Source organism: Falco biarmicus, chromosome Z (assembly GCF_023638135.1).
Source record: "Falco biarmicus isolate bFalBia1 chromosome Z, bFalBia1.pri, whole genome shotgun sequence".
NCBI classification, from domain to species: domain Eukaryota; kingdom Metazoa; phylum Chordata; class Aves; order Falconiformes; family Falconidae; genus Falco; species Falco biarmicus.
Genome location: NC_079311.1, coordinates 21,908,979 through 21,929,496, shown reverse-complemented (window position 1 = coordinate 21,929,496; position 20,518 = coordinate 21,908,979). Strand labels below are relative to the sequence as shown.

At 41.4% G+C, this 20,518-nt stretch overlaps 1 protein-coding gene across 1 annotated transcript in view; it reads left to right on the top strand.

Annotated features, from left to right (window-relative positions):
• The window catches only part of ZNF608 (zinc finger protein 608), an 85,393-nt gene extending 68,582 nt beyond the window's left edge, over positions 1-16,811 (top strand). The window contains 6 exon segments of the mRNA XM_056325297.1: positions 7,316-7,403; positions 7,879-10,330; positions 12,085-12,502; positions 13,064-13,236; positions 14,167-14,320; positions 15,593-16,811. Of these exon segments, the coding sequence (XP_056181272.1) occupies positions 7,316-7,403; positions 7,879-10,330; positions 12,085-12,502; positions 13,064-13,236; positions 14,167-14,320; positions 15,593-15,678 (3,371 nt within the window). The 3' untranslated portion in view covers positions 15,679-16,811.
• Positions 16,812-20,518: the final 3,707 nt, after the last annotated feature.

Genomic DNA, 20,518 nt, shown 5'->3' with positions numbered 1-20,518 from the left:
TTTAGGTTGACATTACTCAGAACTTACTGGAAATCACATGGATATGAATTTGGTTTGTTACGCTGTTGAACAAGCTGCTGTAGTTTATGTGGCTAGAGTAATGCCAACCTGCTTTAGCCACCAGCAGAGCAACATTGACTAAAATAGCAGGCTTTAGCCTCTCAGTCCTTTAACCTTTAAACTTACTATGCTTTCATAAAGTATTAACACCACAGCTCAGTGTCTGGGAGGTTTATGACTGTACCAGCTGTGTTTCATTGTGCTTCTTTTCCTCAATCCTATCCGATCTTCTCAGCTTCATTACTCTACAGTACTTGTTTAGGTAAAGGCCAGCTCCCAAAATGACTAATTGCAGATCTGTGCTCTAGATGATTTAGTTACAGGATGTGGTTTAAGTGACTTTTCAAACATTCAGTGCAGCAGTAGAGCTCTTTAAAAACACAAACAAACAGACAAACAAAAAAACCCTAAACCACCAAAAAAAGAAATAAAAAACCAAGCCACCAGTCTTGCATTTCCAGGCCACCTGACAGTCATTACTTTGTCAGGCTTTCTGGTGTTGATGTCTGTTACATGTGCACCTGCTGTAGATGTAGTTAAGTTCTTGTGCCATGCTAGACAGAGTGTGATTAAAGTAGTAAATAAATTGCATGTCTACCAGATCAGCATTCGGTGTGGAAGACTTGACTTTATACGTATAGTGTTTACTGTTAATTTTTGATTACTTTCTTGATGGAAGCAATCAGAGAGAAATAATCCATTTGCATTAAAAGTCTAATATAAACATTGTTCTGTGTTTTTTATGCCTGGATGAACTGCAGGTGTATATGTAGATCTGGGATTGATGATGGTGTGGTGAATGAGTTATACTGCTCTTACTACACCAATTGCAATGAAAAAGCCTGAGATAACCCTAAGGTTATAGATTTTCGTCTCGCAGCTTTTTGCACTTCATATACTTTAGTTACTGTTAGAACAGTGATGCCAAATAGATATATGTGGGATTAAAAAATTTGCAGTGCCAGATGCAGAATAAAATGTGCTTAATCCATGGTGGCAGTGTACTCACTGGTGACAGATGTGCCGTGGTTTGGGTATCCCAGGCATGCCTGTATTATTTGTACTTGGCAAGGCTCGGACAAAAGGCGAATGGAATTTGGTTTGCAAAAACATTTCTGGTTTCACTGATCATAAAGATATGGGGAATTGATTTTCCTGTAATGTTACATCAAGTGATGATATGATGCCTTCTCAAATACCGAGAATTGCATCTCAACCTTGCAGAGCTGCTATGCCACAGGAATACTGCTACAAGACTTTGTCATATTAAACTTTTAAGAAGTAATCTTATAAAAATTGCTACAAAGCATAGTATACTTTAGTAGATCTTCCTCTGGCATCAGCAAAAGTTGCCTTAAAATTTATTCAGAACAGTAAAGACAGTAGGCAGAACTGTTAACTGAATGGGAATTTTGAGCAAGTAGGACTCTGCTTAACATTTAGCATAACTTAGTGAGTTTTTAAATGTAAGTGACTTGGTGCCTGAAAGGCAGTCAAATTATTCCTAGTTTTAGAAGATCATTTAAATATTCTTCAACACATCAGTTACACAAATGATCAGAAGGACTTCGTGCAGATGCACTTTCTCCAGAATTTTGCAGATACTTTTGGCCAGATTCTCTGCTAAGAACAGAGAGAACAGCTCTTTTTACAAAAATGAAGGTGTACCCATTCACCCATTCAGATAACTGGTCTTTTGAGTTTTCTGGGAAAATAATCAACTTGAACTAAAACAGAATTTTGCAGCAAATGCTTTAATTTGAACGCAATAGCAGCCTATGCTGTAAACATTGAGTCAGGCTGTCCAGTCAGATTGATTGAGTAATGTCTACTTATGTTGGAATTTGAATGTGTTTGTTTTCTAAAGCCAGTATTTTCAAAAACTAGGGCCTGCATTTAAGATACGAATGTGATAATTTGATTCCTAACCACATGATCTCATTTTAGGAGTTTTGAATACAAAGCATAAAAATTATTGGCTTGTGTTCATTGCTGAAAACCAAGTCAGGAACGCAAAAGGATTAATATCTGGTTTAGACTAGATCCTTCAGTCTTTTGGTTTTTAGATGAAGGAACATCTGCAGGAGTGTATCCTGTTAGGTTTGACTAGGCCCTTACAAGCTTGATGTGGCTGCTAGAAGTGCAGTGTTAACGGGAGCTGACATGAATAGTAGCCTGGCTTGGTACTGAGGATGCCTTGTGATTTTGATGTTTTTGTGTCAAAACAGCACATCTGCAATTTTTAGGCTGACTTTGAAAGAGCATGGTTCTTTTTTTCAAATAGTGAACAACAAATCTAGGTAGTTCATTTCCAATTTGTGATGAGATATTTCATCTGGTAAATTTAGTTAAGAGTAAATAGCCAATTTTAGTTCTGCTCTTCATTATGCAGTCACTGAAATGAAGGAAGGGAGGGGAAAGGAAAGAGAACAGACGCATCGTATCCATAGAAGTCATAAAAACTGCTGCTTTTTGTAGATTTCTAAAAATTATTTTATTACAAATTATTTTTGTGACATGTGATCTTTCATTCCATAATAAAATCCAAGTAAAATTGTCACCGTTATTTTGTGCAGATTATTCCATTATATCTATCTGAACTGCTTATGTAAAATGGTTTTGTGCTCCTCTAGGCATGTTTTCCCTATCTTTTGGATAATTTTTTGCCATAAACATTGTGGTTGTGAATGTGACAAGTAAAGAAAAAAGCTTATAACAGTACATGCAGCGTGAAGGAAAGCACCAAAATACAGAATATTTTCTTGCTGCTCCTAACAGGCTAATGAAATTCCCCTTGATGTTAAAGGAGGGACTTGTATTAACAGTGGTGTGCACTAGGTAACATCCTATGTGTACCTTTGCCATGCATTAAAGGTTTTGTGTATGAACCTGCCTTGACTAATAATGGATTTCTGCAGAAAAGGTACCGACTAGTGTAGATGAACTGTAAAACTCTGAGGTAACATGACCCCTTTTCTTGTGTTAGACACCATTTTGTAATTTGTACACACAGGTTCACTAGAGTTGCATGGGTAGCAACTTTTGAATTTTTTTTTTTCTTATTCTTGGCTGCTTTGATTTGTGATATTTGACACTGAGGACTGTGGAGGATACTGTTAATTTCAGATATACTGTAACTGTGAATAGTTATGTAATTTGCAAATGGAATGATAAACCAAATTACATTTACACCCTCACTTTGTGATAAGTTTTTTCTCAATTGCACCCAACACTTGTGACCTGTGCTCTGGTAATTGGTGAAACTCTTTGAGTTGACACCCTTACGTGATGAAAGAAACATTTGCATGTAATCTAAATGTATTCACTGTTGTTTGAGCCAACCTCACATGAACAGGATTATATTTTTGGCCAGGTTTCCTGAATTGGAGTCTTAAGAGTTGTGATACTCTCAGGTACACTGCATTACGAGCATCTGAATTTTTCTCCCATTCTCCAGTAAGTTATTTTAAATAGTTTAGCCTCTTGGGATTTTTTTAAGGTGAAAATACATCTCTTTATTCAGAAAGTATGAAACCTGTGGAGTTCCTCAGACCTCTGACAGTGTTTGGATTTTCACTCTTGTTCAGGCAATGCTAAAATGATTGTTACATGATGTATAGTCCAGTGTAAGGGGAAGTATCGTTACAGGATCTTCTTATGGCTTGACACAGCCCCAGTGAGGTTTGATCCTGTGTGTGCTATGTTACTTACTTCTTAAGATGGAGTGGGTATGTGGGCAGGTATGTCCCAGCACACACATGCTTAAAAGAGGAGATGAGTTGGAACAACTTAGAGAAGGGTTAGTGTATCTATGACTGGTTGCCCAGTGTACTTGGATGCAGTACTTGGAGGTGAGCTGAACACTGCTGTAGTACTGTTGGTGTGCTGCCTCTGTGGCAGCGCAGACGAGTCCCAGCAGAGGTTCTTGTTTTGAGCTTGAGCTCTGTGCCAGGACAATATTTTGGATCAGAGACCTGTAATAATATACCCTGACTGGGTGCAGCAAGCATAATCTGTTCTCTTCAGTAGTGCAGCTAGTGTATATTGTGGACTACTTAACCTTTCTCATTTCTGTTTTCATTTTCCAGTGCTTTAGTCTAGTAAGCCTCCAGTTGCATGTTTCCTTTGGGGTCAGTCCTACCTCCCATGTTATATTCTCTTGACCTGTTCCTGTGATAATCTTTGAAGATTAAATAAGCTACCTTCACTGCCAGTTCTCTGGAATCTTAACCTGTGGCTGAGTAATGTACTGTTCACTAGGGAAAGGAAATTTATTCCTTGCCACAGTTATTCTAACGCAGCATGGATATTAATCTTCCCTCCTACTTACATAGTGGGGCCTGTGCTAAGACTAACAAACTTAATGAGATGCTAAATGTAACTGACTTTAAGGGAAGAACTTACTCGTGTTTGCTTTTGAGGTATTGACTTTCTTACATTGGAAGGTCATTTGAATGTCTTTTAAGAATTGCTGACGTGTATTGATTTCAGGGGATTTTATTGTTACACCTACTCCATGCCATCTACTTTGCCATCTTTTCTTATCAATAGGTAACAGACTATCCCTATGTCTGTTATAGAAATTAATAAATAAATAAAATGCTCGTAGAGATAGGCATGACTACAAATACTGAGGAAGGTGGAGACTTACTTAAGAAATACACCTTGATTTAAGAAAACCCAAACCACCGCACAACCTAACAGTGACATTTTAACAAAAGGCCAAATGTGAGCTAGCTGGGGAGAAACGAATGGTGTGGCTAATTCTTCTGTAATCAAATCACTCCGTGGGCAGTCAGAAAGCCCTCAATGCTTTGCATCTTCTGGGGAAGGCTGGACAGATGCTAGTGGATGGCCGGGAGGGAGCCACCGCGCTGCTGCTGGGGATGGGGCTGCATGGCACCGCAGGGCCTGCTGGTGGGACGCGCCCCTCATTTTCACTCGGGCGCCGACGCTGTCAGGGTGGAAGGAAAGCATGGCCGTTACCAGAGAGGCACCTGTTGAGCATCTCTCCGTAGCTGCGAGTGGCAGGTGGGAACACCATGGAAGGTGGGAACACCACTTGGTGTTGCAGGACCCGGAGTTCCAGTGGCACGTGCTCCCCCGCGGGCCTGCGGTGCGCTCCTCCCGGTCCGCAGCCTGGCGCGGCGCGATTCCTGTACAGGAGGGGAACGGCGTCGGCCGCTCGAAGCTCCTCCGTCCCGGCGGCACTGGCCGAGCTGCCCCGGTGGGGGTCAGTCGCGGCGGAGCCCTGCGGGCCGCCCCGGGCCCTGGTCCGCGGGGGCAGGTTCCCGGTGGCCGGACCCCTCCGCCCGTGCCCGCGTAAGGCGCGCTGGGCGCTGCGGGGCCTCCCCCGCCCCTGTCCGGCGGGCACGGGCACAGCCCGCGCCGCTCCCGCCCCGCCCCGGCCCGCGCCGCTCCCGCCCCGCCCCGCCCCGGCCCTGCCACCAATGGCAGGCAGCAGGCGCCGCAGAGCCGGGAGCGGCCAATCAGGAGCCGGAGCTGCCGGCGGGCACCCGGGCCCGGCTGCGCCCGCGCCGCCCAGGCCGCGGTCCCGGGGCGGGCAGGGTGAAGCGCGGGTCGTTCCTTGTGGGTTTTTGGGGTCACGCCCCCCCTGCCCCGGCAGCCAGGTTTGCGTAGGACACTGAATTACGGCATAGTGGTTTAACCCTAATCCTTCTAGGTGCTCAGGGCCTGGCACTGGCCCTGGCGGGAAGAGCCCGTTTGTCTTATATCCCTCAGATGGGTTCGCCCTGGCGTGTGGAATTCTGGTCGCCTTATCGTAATGGCGACGTAAACCATATGGGGAGTAATTTTCAAATCTGCAACAGAGAATTGTCAAGGAATTCCCTTCTTCCCTGGTACCTCTGCTAACCACGCTTCAAATACTCCTCCGCTGTTAAAAGGCCCCTGAGGAAATACGCAGCTGGTTGCGTGTTTACCTTGGTGCAGCAGAAAATGGGGGGGGGGGGGCGGGGGGGGGGGGTCAGGGGAGATGATGGTTTTAGTTCAAAATCAGGAATCGCAAGAGTAAGGCGAAGTAAAAGACTGGCTGGAAACATTCTGGCATCATGCCATTATTATGTCCATTATAGAAACGCTACAGCTAGAATAAGGGAAGCGTAGAAGAAAAAGAAGTCTCAAGGCTGGCAGCTGCAAGTTAGTGTCTTCATACCTCTCATAAATTGGAAACATGTTGCATCATGCCTTTCTTTGCTAGGTAAAATAGATTTTTTATTTCAGCATGTGTTCTAATGAGAAGAGATGACAGGTTCAATAATACAGTCCTGTGTTTATCTGCAGAAGTTGATGAATTAAAGGGGTCATTACACTGGCTAATCCATAAAGATGATGCTGAATTATGTGAAGAAGTGTTTGAGGGCAACCTGAAAACGTTTGAATTGTATCCCCCACATTTATTGTTACTTAGGATATCCTTACCATGCTTTGAATAAACCAAAGCTAGAAGTCTGCCTTAGGTGGGCAGGCAAATTTACATTTAATAAAAGTTGTAAGTGGAAAAGTAATTAAATTACAGATTTATTACAGTACATTTTGTAAAGGATCCGTCTTTCCATCTCTCTCTATTGTGATTCCTCTTGGCTTCACTGCATGGTTGCATTTTCCTGTCTAGCCCTCGCTTTCCACAGAAGAAAAAGCAAAGCAAATAACCCATGTTTCCATCTACATCTGCTGAACAAACTTGCAGTGCACACATGTGTATGTGTGTGTGTGTGTTCGTGTGCTTGGATATATGCAATTTCAAATAAATAGAAGCATCATTATCATATTGTTCAAAGGAAAGCAGATTCTTCTCAGTCACCTACTGATTTAAACACTGTAACTGGTGCTTAGTTTATGCTGGCTGGCTGCCAAGCGAAAGCAATTATGTGCAATAATAGCAAAATTAAGAGGTGAGTGTTGCTGTTTTACAGCAGGACATGGCAAAACTCATTTCCTTCTGTCAGCTGTAGCTTGATAACACACACTGGCACACAGGCACACACTCCCTTACACACATACGTATGTGCACACACACCCTTGTTCTTTGTTGTTTGCTGTCTTCCCTGTGGGCTTTAACTTGAGGTCACTGAAACCAGAAGAGGAACAGTACAGAACACAGCATCTGAAAGCAGATGAGAATACAGCTCTCATTTTGTGGGGAAGAAAAAAAATATGAAAAAAGAGCAAACCAAAAAGCCTACCCCAATTATTGTTCTGACTGTGATAATACTTTGTTTTTCTCCCACTGTAGGTGTCCTAGTGGTAAATGTTACATGGAGGAACAAGACTTATGTGGGAACACTGCTGGACTGCACAAAGCATGACTGGGCCCCTCCTAGGTAGGCAGTCATTCTGAGTCTGTTTTTTCTCTGCTGTATTTTCACCCCCAATCTCTGTCAAGAGAATGTACAGAGATTAATAAAAAACAACTGGTTATAATTGAAAACATGCACCAGTGAAACGAGTAATTCTCTGTTCCACACTGCATTGTGGGGTGGGAGGTTTTACTTATTTTTGTTTTGGGTTTTTGAGAAAGAGTGGGAAATACATGGGATTCAATCAGAAGGCAATTAATTTAAAAATGCATTTCTGTGAGTTTGGAGAACTTTTCTCTCCATTGTTCAAATTAGGTGGTCTTGTTCCTACCATTTTTGTCCTTTTTGAGTGACTTTCCATTTGAGACTGTAGCATTCTAATTTGGCAGAAGGGCATCTTTCCTTTAGCATGTATGAAGTTTCTGTCGTGAAGTGGTGGTGTTTTGGTATTTATTCAGTTCATAGCTCCTGCTGATGAAATCTGATGTTGTTTATATAGGTTTTGTGAATCACCAACAAGTGACCTGGAAATGCGTGGAGGACGGGGCAGGGGAAAGCGGGCAAGGTCCGCTGCAGCTGCAGCTGTACCTGGGAATGATGCGAGTTTTGCAGAGTCCAGAGGACTTCAGAATAAGAATCGAGGTGGTGCCAATGGGAAGGGGAGGAGGGGCAGCCTTAACTCAAGTGGGCGCAGGACACCCCCTAACTGCTCCATGGATGAAGTCAAAGCCAGCCCTTCATCCACAAACAAGAGGAAAACTAAGCCTCCAATGGAGCTAGATTTGAATTCCAGTTCAGAGGACAATAAATGTGGAAAACGTGTTCGTACTAACTCTAGGAGCACTCCTACCACCCCACAGGGGAAACCTGAGACTACTTTTTTGGACCAAGGCTGCTCTTCTCCAGTGCTGATTGACTGTCCTCATCCCAACTGCAACAAAAAGTACAAGCACATTAATGGACTGCGCTACCATCAGGCTCATGCACATTTAGACCCAGAAAACAAACTAGAGTTTGAGCCTGACAGTGAAGACAAAATTTCAGACTGTGAGGAAGCATTGAGTAACGTGGCACTTGAATGCAGTGAGCCAAGCACAAGTTTGCCAGGCTTTGACCCACTAAAAGCACCAACATCTCCTTCCTCCATCACTACCCCAGGGACTCCCAAGGGAAAAAGGGAACTGGCCAGCAATGGCCCTGGTTCAGTTATCAGTTCCAAAACTGGCAAGAATTCTGGCAAAAAGAAGGGTCTGAACAGTGAGCTGAACAGCCTTCCGGTAATTTCTAATATGGCAGCAACACTGGATAATTGCTCGGTAGCAGATGGCAATTTGCAAACCGAAATGCCGAAATTGGAGGCTGAAGGGTTAATCGACAAGAAGAGTTTGGGTGAGAAAGGCAAGAAAGCGAACAATTGCAAGGTTGATAAAAACCTTTCGAAACTGAAAACAGCCAGACCCATTGCCCCAGCGCCAGCACCGACTCCTCCCCAATTAATAGCTATACCTACTACAGCCTTCACAACCACCACTACAGGGACAATACCGGGACTTCCATCTTTGACAACTACTATTGTTCAGGCTACACCAAAGAGCCCTCCGCTAAAACCTATTCAACCAAAGCCCACAATTATGGGAGAGCCAAGCACTGTAAACCCAGCTCTCACATCACTCAAGGACAAAAAGAAAAAGGAGAAGCGAAAGCTGAAGGACAAAGAAGGCAAAGAGACAGGAAGCCCCAAGATGGATTCTAAGCTGGGAAAGCTGGAGGATTCAAAAGGGTCTGGGAAAGACTTATCTGGACATTTTTTAAAGGACCATCTCAACAAGAATGAAGTGCTAGCTAATGGACTGTCAGAGTCTCAAGAGAGCAGGATGGCAAGTATTAAGGCTGAAGCTGATAAGGTTTACACGTTCACAGACAATGCGCCCAGCCCTTCCATAGGGAGTGCCTCCAGGATGGAATGCAGCACTTTGGTGAATGGACAATCTGCCATGGCGCCACTGCACGTGTTGACACAAAATGGTGCAGATAGCGCGGCCGCTAAAACCAACAGCCCTGCTTACTCGGATATTTCTGATGCGGCTGATGATGGTGGCTCTGACAGCAGGTCAGAGGGCATGAGGTCAAAGGCCAGCTCTCCGTCGGATATTATTTCTAATAAGGACGGTGTTGTAAAAGGACATTCTTCAACCACAGCACAATCGGCTCAAGTGAAAGAGTCCCATTCTCCGTATTACCATGGCTACGATCCTTATTATTCCCCAAGTTACATGCACTCTGGACAGGTCAGTGCCCCAGCAGCTGGGAACAGCAGTACCCCACAGGGACTGAAGATCAAAAAAGAGACTGAGGAAGAGGCTGAGAAGAAAGAGAAGGCAGAACCATTAGATGCCAAGAAAAGTGAAAGCACTTCCTCTAATTTGCAGCCACAACATCAGTCAGTAATAACACAAAGACACCCTGCACTTGCTCAGTCACTTTATTATGGACAGTATGCCTATGGGCTTTATATGGACCAAAAGTCCTTGATGGCCTCTAACCCTGCTTACAGGCAGCAGTATGAAAAATACTATGAGGACCAGAGACTAGCAGAACAGAAAATGGCACAAACTGGAAGGGACTGTGAAAGGAAGAATGACCCTCCCTTGAAGGAGATTGGGAAGGATGACAATAAGCAGAAGAATATTCCATCTGCCACTATTTCAAAAGCCCCTTCAACTCCAGAGTCCAGTAAAAATAGCACTAAAATAGGGTCATCAGTCACTAACAAAGGTGAGGAGACAAGCAAATCACAGCTCCTTTCCAATCACCAGCAGCAACTTCAGTCTGACAGTTTCAAAGCCAAACAAATGGAAAACCACCAGCTTATAAAGGAGGCTGTGGAGATGAAATCTGTTATGGATTCCATGAAGCAAACAGGAGTTGATCCAACCACAAGATTTAAACAGGTGAGATCACAGGAAATGGAACAAGAGTGTCTTGATTTATCCTTAAGTCATTTGAGATTTTGTCCCTGATTCTGCTATGTTCTTCTACCTTTGCAGCCAAACAAGCTCCACCATCCTTTTTTCATGCTGGATAGTACTGTAGTCTGCGAACAGACCCATAGACCTTTCAGATGAGCTGTTTGGAAAAAAAAAAAGTAATCTAGCAAGGTGGTGACAGAATGCAGGCTTAAAACCTGAATAGACTACTTTAAATTACATGCATGAATAAAACAGAATTAGATTTCTCTTTTAGATGTAAATTCTAAGCAGTTTGCTTAGTTCAGAAATGAGAAATTTCAAGCAAAATAAGCGGCTTTCATTGTGAGAGGACTTAAAGTAGATTTGAAATATGGTTTGAAGTGTTTCTTTTTTTTGTTAAATGACAGTTGGCATTTACTAAAGATGGGTGAGCTGGTTCTTTGAAGAGTTGGCTTGAAACTCAGCTCTTTATCTTAACCCAAGGTGACCTTTTTGAAGCAGTTAAGTTCCCCTTCTCTCCTCAACCAACCTCAAGCCCCTACAGACCTACACAATGGATGAAATCCTCTCTTCATTGAAGTCAGTGATAGTTTTGCCATTGACTTCAGTGGAACCAGAATTTCATCCAGTGGCTTCATGCTGACCTTCCTAGATGTCACATTGCCTTCATTCAAGGCAATGCAACTGTCTCCGTGCTCTGAACTGGAGCCTCAATCTTGATGCTTTCATGTTCCGGTGTACCGTACATCCCACACTTCACCCTTATGGGCTGTCTTTCAAGATACGGTGGGGTCAGGTGAGTGGGAGTTAGGGAGCTCTAAAGGAAGTGGGATGGTACAGCTCTGGGTAGAAGATTTCTGCTGATTCAAATCAGTATTTGAACCAGACTGTCCAAGTGTCTAGTTGTGTGCTTATGTTTCTGTTACTTATACCATAAATGTGTATATCAACTGGAGATAATGTTTACAATTAGCTCTTGCATATCCTCTATTAGAGAAGAAAGTCTTCCTGTTACTGCTCAGTACTGGTTTGGTGTGGCCTTGTAAAGAACTAACCTAACTAAATCTGTAACATGTTTATAAACTGGTCTATGTAATATATTATGCAAAAATGTATTTATGATATCGTGTACATGTTCTTTAAACCATGAGGTCCTGATCCTGTAAATACTTATCCATGTGTAATTTTACAAACTTGAAATAAGACTGTCAGCTGAAGAGGTTTGCCTTGATGTCTGGCTTCACTGATTCCTGAATGTTTGTGATACCAGAGGCAGCATTAGCGTCTTCCCAGCTAGATCAGTTTTTCAGGTTCATTGTTCCAGGTAATCTAAGTGCTCTGACATATCATTAGCCAGCTTTAATTTGTGGTTCACAGATATTTTTTGCTCTCTAGTGGGAAAATCGCTCTGTGGGCTTTAATTAAAATGTTTTATGAATAGCATGGTCTCAGAACTTTGATTCAATGCATATGTATTTCATGATTAAACTAGTTAAAGGCATGAAGAAGGATATAAGATGAAGCAATTGAATTAAACTTTGATAATAGCCTCTTGCTCCTTCATGAGAATATTGGTTTGACTTTGAGCTCTAGGCACTCTGTAGCAAGCAAACCTCTCCTCTATGTAGTAGGGATATGCTATTAAAAATACATTAATTGAAGTATTTGAAATATCAATAATTACCTTATTTCAACATTTCAGTTGAGAACAATTTTTTTCCCCCCCTCCATATTAGGATCCAGATTCACGAACATGGCATCATTATGTCTATCAGCCTAAATATCTTGATCAGCAGAAATCAGAAGAACTTGATCGTGAGAAAAAGTTAAAAGAAGACAGCCCTAGAAAAACACCTAACAAGGAAAGTTCCCTGCCTAACCTTCCTGTCTCATTAGCAAGCATTAAAGAGGAGCCTAAAGAGGTCAAGCGTTCTGATTCTCAATCAGTGGATGAAGGCAAGATAAAAAATGATGATCGAAAGACTCCTGTAAATTGGAAGGACTCTCGGGGTGCTAGAGTAGCAGTTTCCTCACCAATGAGTCAGCATCAGTCCTATATCCAGTACTTGCATGCTTATCCTTATCCACAGATGTATGATCCCAACCATCCAGCCTATCGCGCAGTCTCTCCTGTCCTAATGCACAGCTATCCTGGTATGTATTCTGAAATTTGCCTTGCATGCTAGTTAAGATTTACACCCTGAAATTGCAGTAAAGCCTGCATTTTAATATCCCTGTTAGTAGCTAGGGTAAATTAGAAGCTTCATGGGTGACATTTGTTTTGCTTGTGCTTCCACTAGGGAAAGTTCTGTAGATGAAACTGATTTAATACAAGATGTTCCTTTTATGAACTGTTACAGTTCCCAGCTACAGTTTTCTCAACCCTTGACAGTCTGCTATTGCTGTTAGACTGACAGATAGTTTATTGCCTATAAAAATATTCTAAGCACTTACTGTCAGAACCATTATGGTTACTATTCCTTTCACTTAAAGAGGACCCATAAATGTCTGAAATGGCTATCAGCTCAACCCTCTTTACAACCTCCATTCATCAGGGTAAATTAGGTGAAGAAATGGAAGAGCAAAGATGCTGTTTGATAGTCATGTGATCCATTTTTTTATGTTATCCTCTGTCCTGGCATCTCATCCTTCCACCTTGATATAACCAAAATGTAAAAACAGTAACTTGATGTGATATTTATTGTTTACCTGCAGGGGCCTATCTCTCTCCAGGATTTCACTATCCAGTTTATGGGAAGGTGTCAGGGAGAGAAGAGGCAGAGAAAGTCAATACCAGCCCGAGCATCAATGTGAAATCAACCACTGAGTCCAAAGCACTGGATTTGCTCCAGCAGCATGCCAACCAGTATCGCAGCAAGTCCCCTGTTGTAAGGCTTCATCTCTTGCTACTGAACAGTGGTATATATAGGGAGGGGTAGAGAACACCATTCTAAAAAGCACACAGTCTGGCATCAAGCTCTAAATGCACAGTCCTTCTTTACAATACTCCTTAAAATAAAAGCACTTTATAGTCAGGATGCTTCCATGACGTAAACGGGAAGTGACACATGTAACACAGTTCTGTGCTCGGTCTTGCAATCTTGAATGGACTTACAGAAACATAGATTTCAGAGATACCTCCTGGTGCACAGTTTATTGCAGTTAAACAGGAAGCTCCTGTTTGGAAACAGATAACAAAATGAGAAATTGGACTGTGGGATTTGGTATTATCCCCTCCCTGTATTTGCCAAGAAGCCACATGTTCCAAATTAGTGGATCAGCAGCCCCCATTTCTAAAGATTTCCACATTGGAGCAAATACTGTTATTTTACATTCATATGTTGGTGCTAGTATTAATTTTGAGCAAGTCACTGACTTTGATTCTGTTTTTAAAAAGCCTTTCTTGCTATTTAGGCAGGCTTGATTGCCAGAGTGCATTAGAGGGCTGAGGATTCGTTTACATCAGCTTTCAGTAGTTCAGCTAAGTTGTTCAGGCATTGGCAAGTCATGCAAGCTTCAGGGAGCCCAAAACTAGAAGTCATCATGGTGGCTCCAATTTTGTAAATGAAAGGTGTTGCCTCAAAATGTCTGTGCATTGGAAATTCTTCCATTAACTAAATATGCCAGCTTTAGATCAGAATCAAGTGCAAATAATCCAGTAGAGATACTTCTTCAGAAAAAAAATCAGCTTTGTCATTTGAATTCAAAAGGTTGTTGCCAGGTAATGGCAAGTGTGGTTTTATGGCAAGTGTGGTTTTGTTGTGATTTTGTCCCTTTTAAAATTCTGACATCAGTTTTCTTTCACTTGTTATTACTAGCCTGTGGAAAAATCAGCAGCTGAGCGTGAACGGGAAGCAGAGAGGGAACGAGACCGTCATTCTCCTTTTAGCCAGCGACATCTCCATACACACCATCACACACATGTTGGAATGGGTTACCCCCTTATACCTGGACAATATGACCCATTTCAAGGTGAGTAGAAGATTTCCAATGGTGGGATTAGCTTGCGACATGGATTTGTTACATTGGAAATCATGCCTACTTGAAGCATTTTGACTAGAGATCCCCTTGTTAAATCAGAAGTGTTTTTACATTTAGGAAGAAAGCTTGAAAACTCATGGCATGGACTAACAGCAAACGAATAGCTTCATGCCTGAAAATACCAAATTGCATTTACAAAACTGTGTGTTAGAGCATTATTAAAGATGTACCAGTTAGGCTTTCATTCATGTGAATGTTTTGATTCCTACTGCAAGCTGGCATCAGCTGGCTGAAAGGCTGTAAAAAACCCAAACCAAATAACCTCCTTTTTGTATAATTAGGGTTGTGTAAGGAATGGAAGAAGTGTAGCAAAGACAAAAGCTTTTTATACTGAACATATTTTATGTACAAGGCATTGAAGTCACAAGGGTTTGGTCTTGTTGTAATTCGACTGTCTGAAAGAGGACTGTATTTTGGCAAATGCGGGGCCCAAAGTTACAGTCAGGGAAAAAGCAGCACAGTAAGATACAATTCATTGTCCCCAGGTTTTATACCAGTCTTTGACTGTTTTTCTCTAACCCTAGAGTCTAGCTGAATTAAAAGGATATTTCCTCTCATGCAGCAAAGTACACGCCATCACAACTGGTGGCTAAATGACATTAATTCATTACCTTCACTTGGTGCCTCAGCAGTTATTTTTCCTGTGTAAAAGTCTTGACATTTCCCAGTTTGATTCAGTGATTCCGTATGCCTTTTGGGATGCATTTTGCTTGTTCAGTAGGAAAACTGTAAAAATGGTAAGTTATTATGAAAGTATTGTATTCTGAGCAGCTGGCATGTCGTTTCTGTAATTCACTGTGACTTGATTCTTGTTGTTTCCTGGTACCTATTATTTCTACTGAGCTTCCTATTCAGGAACTTGTACAAACCACTTAGCATCATGCAGTGCAGAATTTGGAAAGGAATACAATAACTAGGAATGCTATATTTTCTTGTAAAATATCTATCAAGGACAATTCAGTTTACTGTATGGAGGCATATTGATCATACGGGCAGACTGTCTTAAAACCATTGCCTGAAATAGTTGCGATTTATGCAATGTTAAAACCCCAATGCATAAATCGCAACTATTTCAGGCAACCAATTTCTAATGGTGGGATTTTTGTCTGTGTGCCTTAGAGATGTTTCCTAACATTTATTTGAGCACAAAAATCCATTAAAACCAGAAGCACATCAACATTTCTTCTTTCTTTTTTCCCTCAGGATTGACCTCTGCTGCCCTTGTTGCCACTCAGCAGGTGGCTGCGCAGGCGTCTGCATCTGGTATGTTTCCTGCACAAAGAAGGTAAATAGCCAGTAAATCTTAAATTATGTATCTTAACATAGAAAGAAGAAAGGAAATAGGTTTTATAGCCTGATAGTCAGCAGTTCCTTTTATGACACAGTTTTTAAGGATGAAGAAAAATGTGGGACTTCGGGTTAATTGTAGTTTTATTCTCATTAAGGTGACATTTTTTTCCTTAGTTGTGTCCTTTAACAGATTTTTAAGAAGGAACAAGTAGTCTGTGTTCTGAGATTTTCTATAGACTATGTTTTAAGCATTGGTATTAAGATAAAACAAATTATTAAGATCCACATTTTTATATAAATATAAACCCATTTATATAAAAAAGGGTTTAAAGTTCATGTTCAGTTAGACATGTACTACCAGGAAAACTTCAGATTTCATCTATTCTGCAGCTCTGCCTGGTTTGCTGATTTTGCTTTCAGAGAGATTTGCTTGGGAGTCTGTTAGAGAGGACATTGTATTTAAGTTACGTACCTGTTCCACACATTTGCCTCTTGGTTATTTACTACATTTTCAGTTGAATTTAGTCTTCAACCATCATCATTACTCTTCGAGGCGATAAAAACTCTTCAGTATTATAATGATCCCATCTCAAGTGAAAAACCCAAAGCATCCTTAGCATCAGGGTTTCTTTCATTGCTGCTGTGTTAAGCCTCAGAGTTTAATGTATTAAATAATACTGTAACATTCCATGGTTACGGGTGTCTTTCTGAAAGCTAACTCTGAAAACAAGCAGCCATGTAAGGGTCTTAACTGGAATTATTTGAGTGAGAAGGGTTTCTAGCCCTGAAAGAGCTGATGGATGCTAGGGTGTCAGAACCCAGAAGATAAATTCTGGCATGGGTTACTTGTGAGTATGTTGTTCCTGGCAGGGGAGGGATGAGGACATGGCTTGTTGTCTGTCTTGAGATAGAGAATACTGTGCAGATTTCAGAAAAAAACTGGTAGGAAGGGATATTGCATAGTAAAACATTCTTCTTTCTCTTTTCAGAGAATGATGAGTTTGGAGATACACATTGTCATGTGACTGGATCACATGAGGAAGCGCGTTATTACAGACATCAGTTCCATGGTGTTAATTTGAAATGCCTTAATGGCAGGCAAAAACCAGTCATTTCATTTTTGTAAATTGCAGATTTTATCACAGAGTAACAAATGTTGCTGTAATTAGACTTCTGTTTTTATATATATATATGCGTATATATATATATATACATATATATATAAAAATATATATATATTCTTTACTTTTTTTGTATCAGTACCAAGGCTCGCACACAGGGTCTGCTGCTAAGTTGCGAACCACACAGTAAATGGAGATATGTATTTGTCATGTTTAGAAGGCGTTAACTGCAAAAGGCTGTTTGTTTCTTTTCTCTTCTTCTTTCTTTTTGTTTTTCCTTTTTTTTTCTTTCCAATTGTAAATAATGTTATGTATCAGTGTGCCTGAACCTTGCATACCCTTCTGATATTTCCCACAAGCTCTCAGAGAGGCTAACTGTGATGACACTTTGGTACAATGTAGACGTCTATTTGGTGGCTCCTATTAAGATGCATCAGTGTAAAATGTTACTGTATTCACTGTTTCATTGTAATTGTGTATTGTGAAAAAAATATACCTTTGGAAGGCATGGGGATTCTAGTACCACAAAAACTGTGTTGTATATAATGTATAGATTTTAAATGGAGATAATGAGCATCTGTGAATAATGAAATGTCTTTTTTGATAATCTTGAATGGCAGATAACCTAATAGCCTGCATACCAGAAGACATCTGTGATTGTTCTATTACTTGAATAGTCCTGCAGTCTTTTTTTTAATGTTTACAAATACCCCGTTTTAGAAGAGAGACTTTAATGCCATTGCCTGGTTACTTGTTTTATGCTGTAATCTAGTTTATTTTATGTAAAACATATATCAAATGCTTTGATTTTTATACTTGCCTTAAATAATTGGCAATCAGAATAAAGAAAAAAAGTCAGTTTTGTACTTTCTTAGTGTCTATGGGCCACTTGAAAGATGTGTCACAGGTAGCAGAGGCTGCAGCTATCACACAGCTACTAGTCTGTGTCCCCAGCGGTTCTCCCTGAGGCTCAGTCACTGGTGTGTGCCTGCAGCCATCCTGTGCCTCCTAGCTGGGCCTGTGGTGTTGTCCTCTCCCAGTGGGCAATACAGGGCCCAAGCCAGATGGCAGTGGACCTCTTTCAGTTGATCCTGCTAGGCTTGAAAAAGGCCCATAGTAACACCTTGGATGCTATTAGTAGAACTTAAATTACTTGTTTTAGAGCAGATCTGTGTGCTATAAATTATAGGCAAATTATTTCTATTATATCTGTATTGCACACACACCCCCCCCCCCAACAACAGTCGCCTAAAAACAGCTGACCTCTTGATTAAAAAAAAAAAGTCCCTTGCTGTGCTTAACCTGCATTACCACAAAATAAGTATTTTATGTGGCTATACTGCCAGTTTTGTTAGAGTGCGGTTAACACAGTACACAGTAATGTGAAATCACTAATCATAACATAAAAAAAAATCAGATTTACTGGTCAGGTTTTTGAGGCTTTAACTTTTGTCCTTCCGTGCATATCCCACTTATATTGATTGTCAAAACTGTTTCTTTAAGCTTTACTGGTTTTTTTGGGTTTGTGTTTGTTTGGGTTTTTTTTTGACAGGGTGAATTACTGCAAGTTAAAGCTTGTTCTTGAAGTCGGTTCCACTTCTTCTACCTTGTGAAAACGTACTACAGAAGGATGAATTAAAGATTCCCAACAGACAAGCACACTTGGACTTTTTATATTACTATGATGAATCTGCCATTAATATTGCTATAATTGTTTTATTTTTATAGGCATAAAATCAGTTCCCTTAGTGACTAGTTATAAGGTTTATTGATTTTTACTACACATCATTCATCTGTGGCTTACTCTTATTGTCTTGTTCTGAACACATTCAGAAGTCTCACAGTGGTGACATACTACAAATTAGCCTCATAAAAATGGGAAGGAAGGGGTGTTTTCTTTGGAAAGGGGATATTGTGAATGCAGGGCTCTTGAAATAATAAATGCCTTATTACTTCTATAGTAAAGGCTCAGATGGTTTTGTATTGAAATGTATCATTGATTTTTTTTTTTCAGCTGAGACCGTTAATGCTTCTGCAGCAAAACAGATCTTATAAATTCACACTCTTGGTGATTTTGATTTAGTGTGGTTTAAGATTGAGTGTCATAAGTAACTGGAGTGAATTACTCTGATTGATAGAGGGTAAGCAACAATTAAAATTATAATTAATGTTATAGCTTTATTATACCCTTGAAGTCTGTAAGAGGGGCTAACATCCATCGCCATTTATTGTCTTTCTCCACTGAAGGGTATAGTCTTCCCTCTATCTTTATAGCTTTCCTTTTGGTTTAATACTTGCCACACTGACCTCCTTAAAGGCTGCGCAACAGTGAGCACAACTCCCTGGTTCAACTCCCCAAAGCCAAAAGGTATCCACCCACATGCCTGAGCACTGACATGCAGCTGCTATGGTCATTTCACCACTGTGTGGGCATCCAAAGGATGAGCCACTTGAAGCAGTAATACAAGGAAGACAATTTTCAAACCTGGGAACTAAGAGCTGCAGGGGCTTGTTGCTGGGAAGGAGCAGCTGAAGCAGCATGATGCAGATGTATTTGCAGTCTGTTTTCCACAAGAAGGGCTTGTACTTTTGTTACCCCCAGGTGATGTTTCTACCTCTCTGCTCAAAACAGCAGCAGCAATTGGTGACCCTGCGCCTATCTTTCATCCAGATGTTGCTGGATGTCTTGCAAAGGTGAAGCAGGGCTTATGCATTGCACTTAGTTCTTTGGCTTTCTAGCCTGTCCATGGAATGCAGCTAGAGAAATGAAAGATCTGTCTGTGGAAGCCCATCTCACAGACCCAAAAAACCCAGCTAGGGAGCTGCTGCCTGTGGTGCTTGCACCAGGAGAAAAGGGATGTGAGATTTTCTTTAGCAATCATAGAATCCAGTTCATGTTGGAAAAGACCTTTAAAATCATGGAGTCCAACCATTTAACTAGCACTGCCAAGTCCACGAGTACAATGTGCTGAAGTGCCACATCTCCACATCCAGGGATGGTGGCTCAACCACTTCTCTGGGCAGCCTATTCTGATGTATGACAACCCTTCTGCTGAAATTTTTCCTAATACCCAATCTAAACCTCTCCTGGCACAACTTGAGGGCATTGCCTCTTACCCTGTCACTTGTTACCTAGGAAGAGAGATCAACACCCTGCCTGAAACAGGACAGGGGCCTAACTGAGTTGGCTGGCTACCAAGGCTAGACTACAGCTGGTGAGTTTTGGGGCTGGGAGTAACATTTCTGCAGTTTTGTAATTTTCGATTCCCTGATGGCCTTGGGGAACACCTGAGAACTCACAGAGCTAATTCCATGCTGTGCCATCCCTGCCTTGCTTCTGAAAGGTGCATTGGTTGGGCTTAACTATTGGGTCAGTAGTCCCACTTGACACTCTTGACAAGTGCTGGCAGAACAAGTACTGCCAAAGGACATAAATGTAGAGAACCCCCAAATCCATCCTAGAACACACCAGGGACTGTTGATAGCACAAAAACTGATAGACTGTTGATAGCAAAGAATACCACAGTACCGTTCTGCAGCTCTTCACCCTGGATTTTAGGGAATCTAGTTTGTCATTCCTTCTGGCATCACAGTCTTGTCACTGTCTTTGTCACCACTCAGAAATGTACTGTCCTCATCTTTCTGAATCAGAATCTCACTCTAATGTTTGCTTGCCATAGTGTCTCACCTCTTCCCTCCTCTACCCTACTTGCCTACT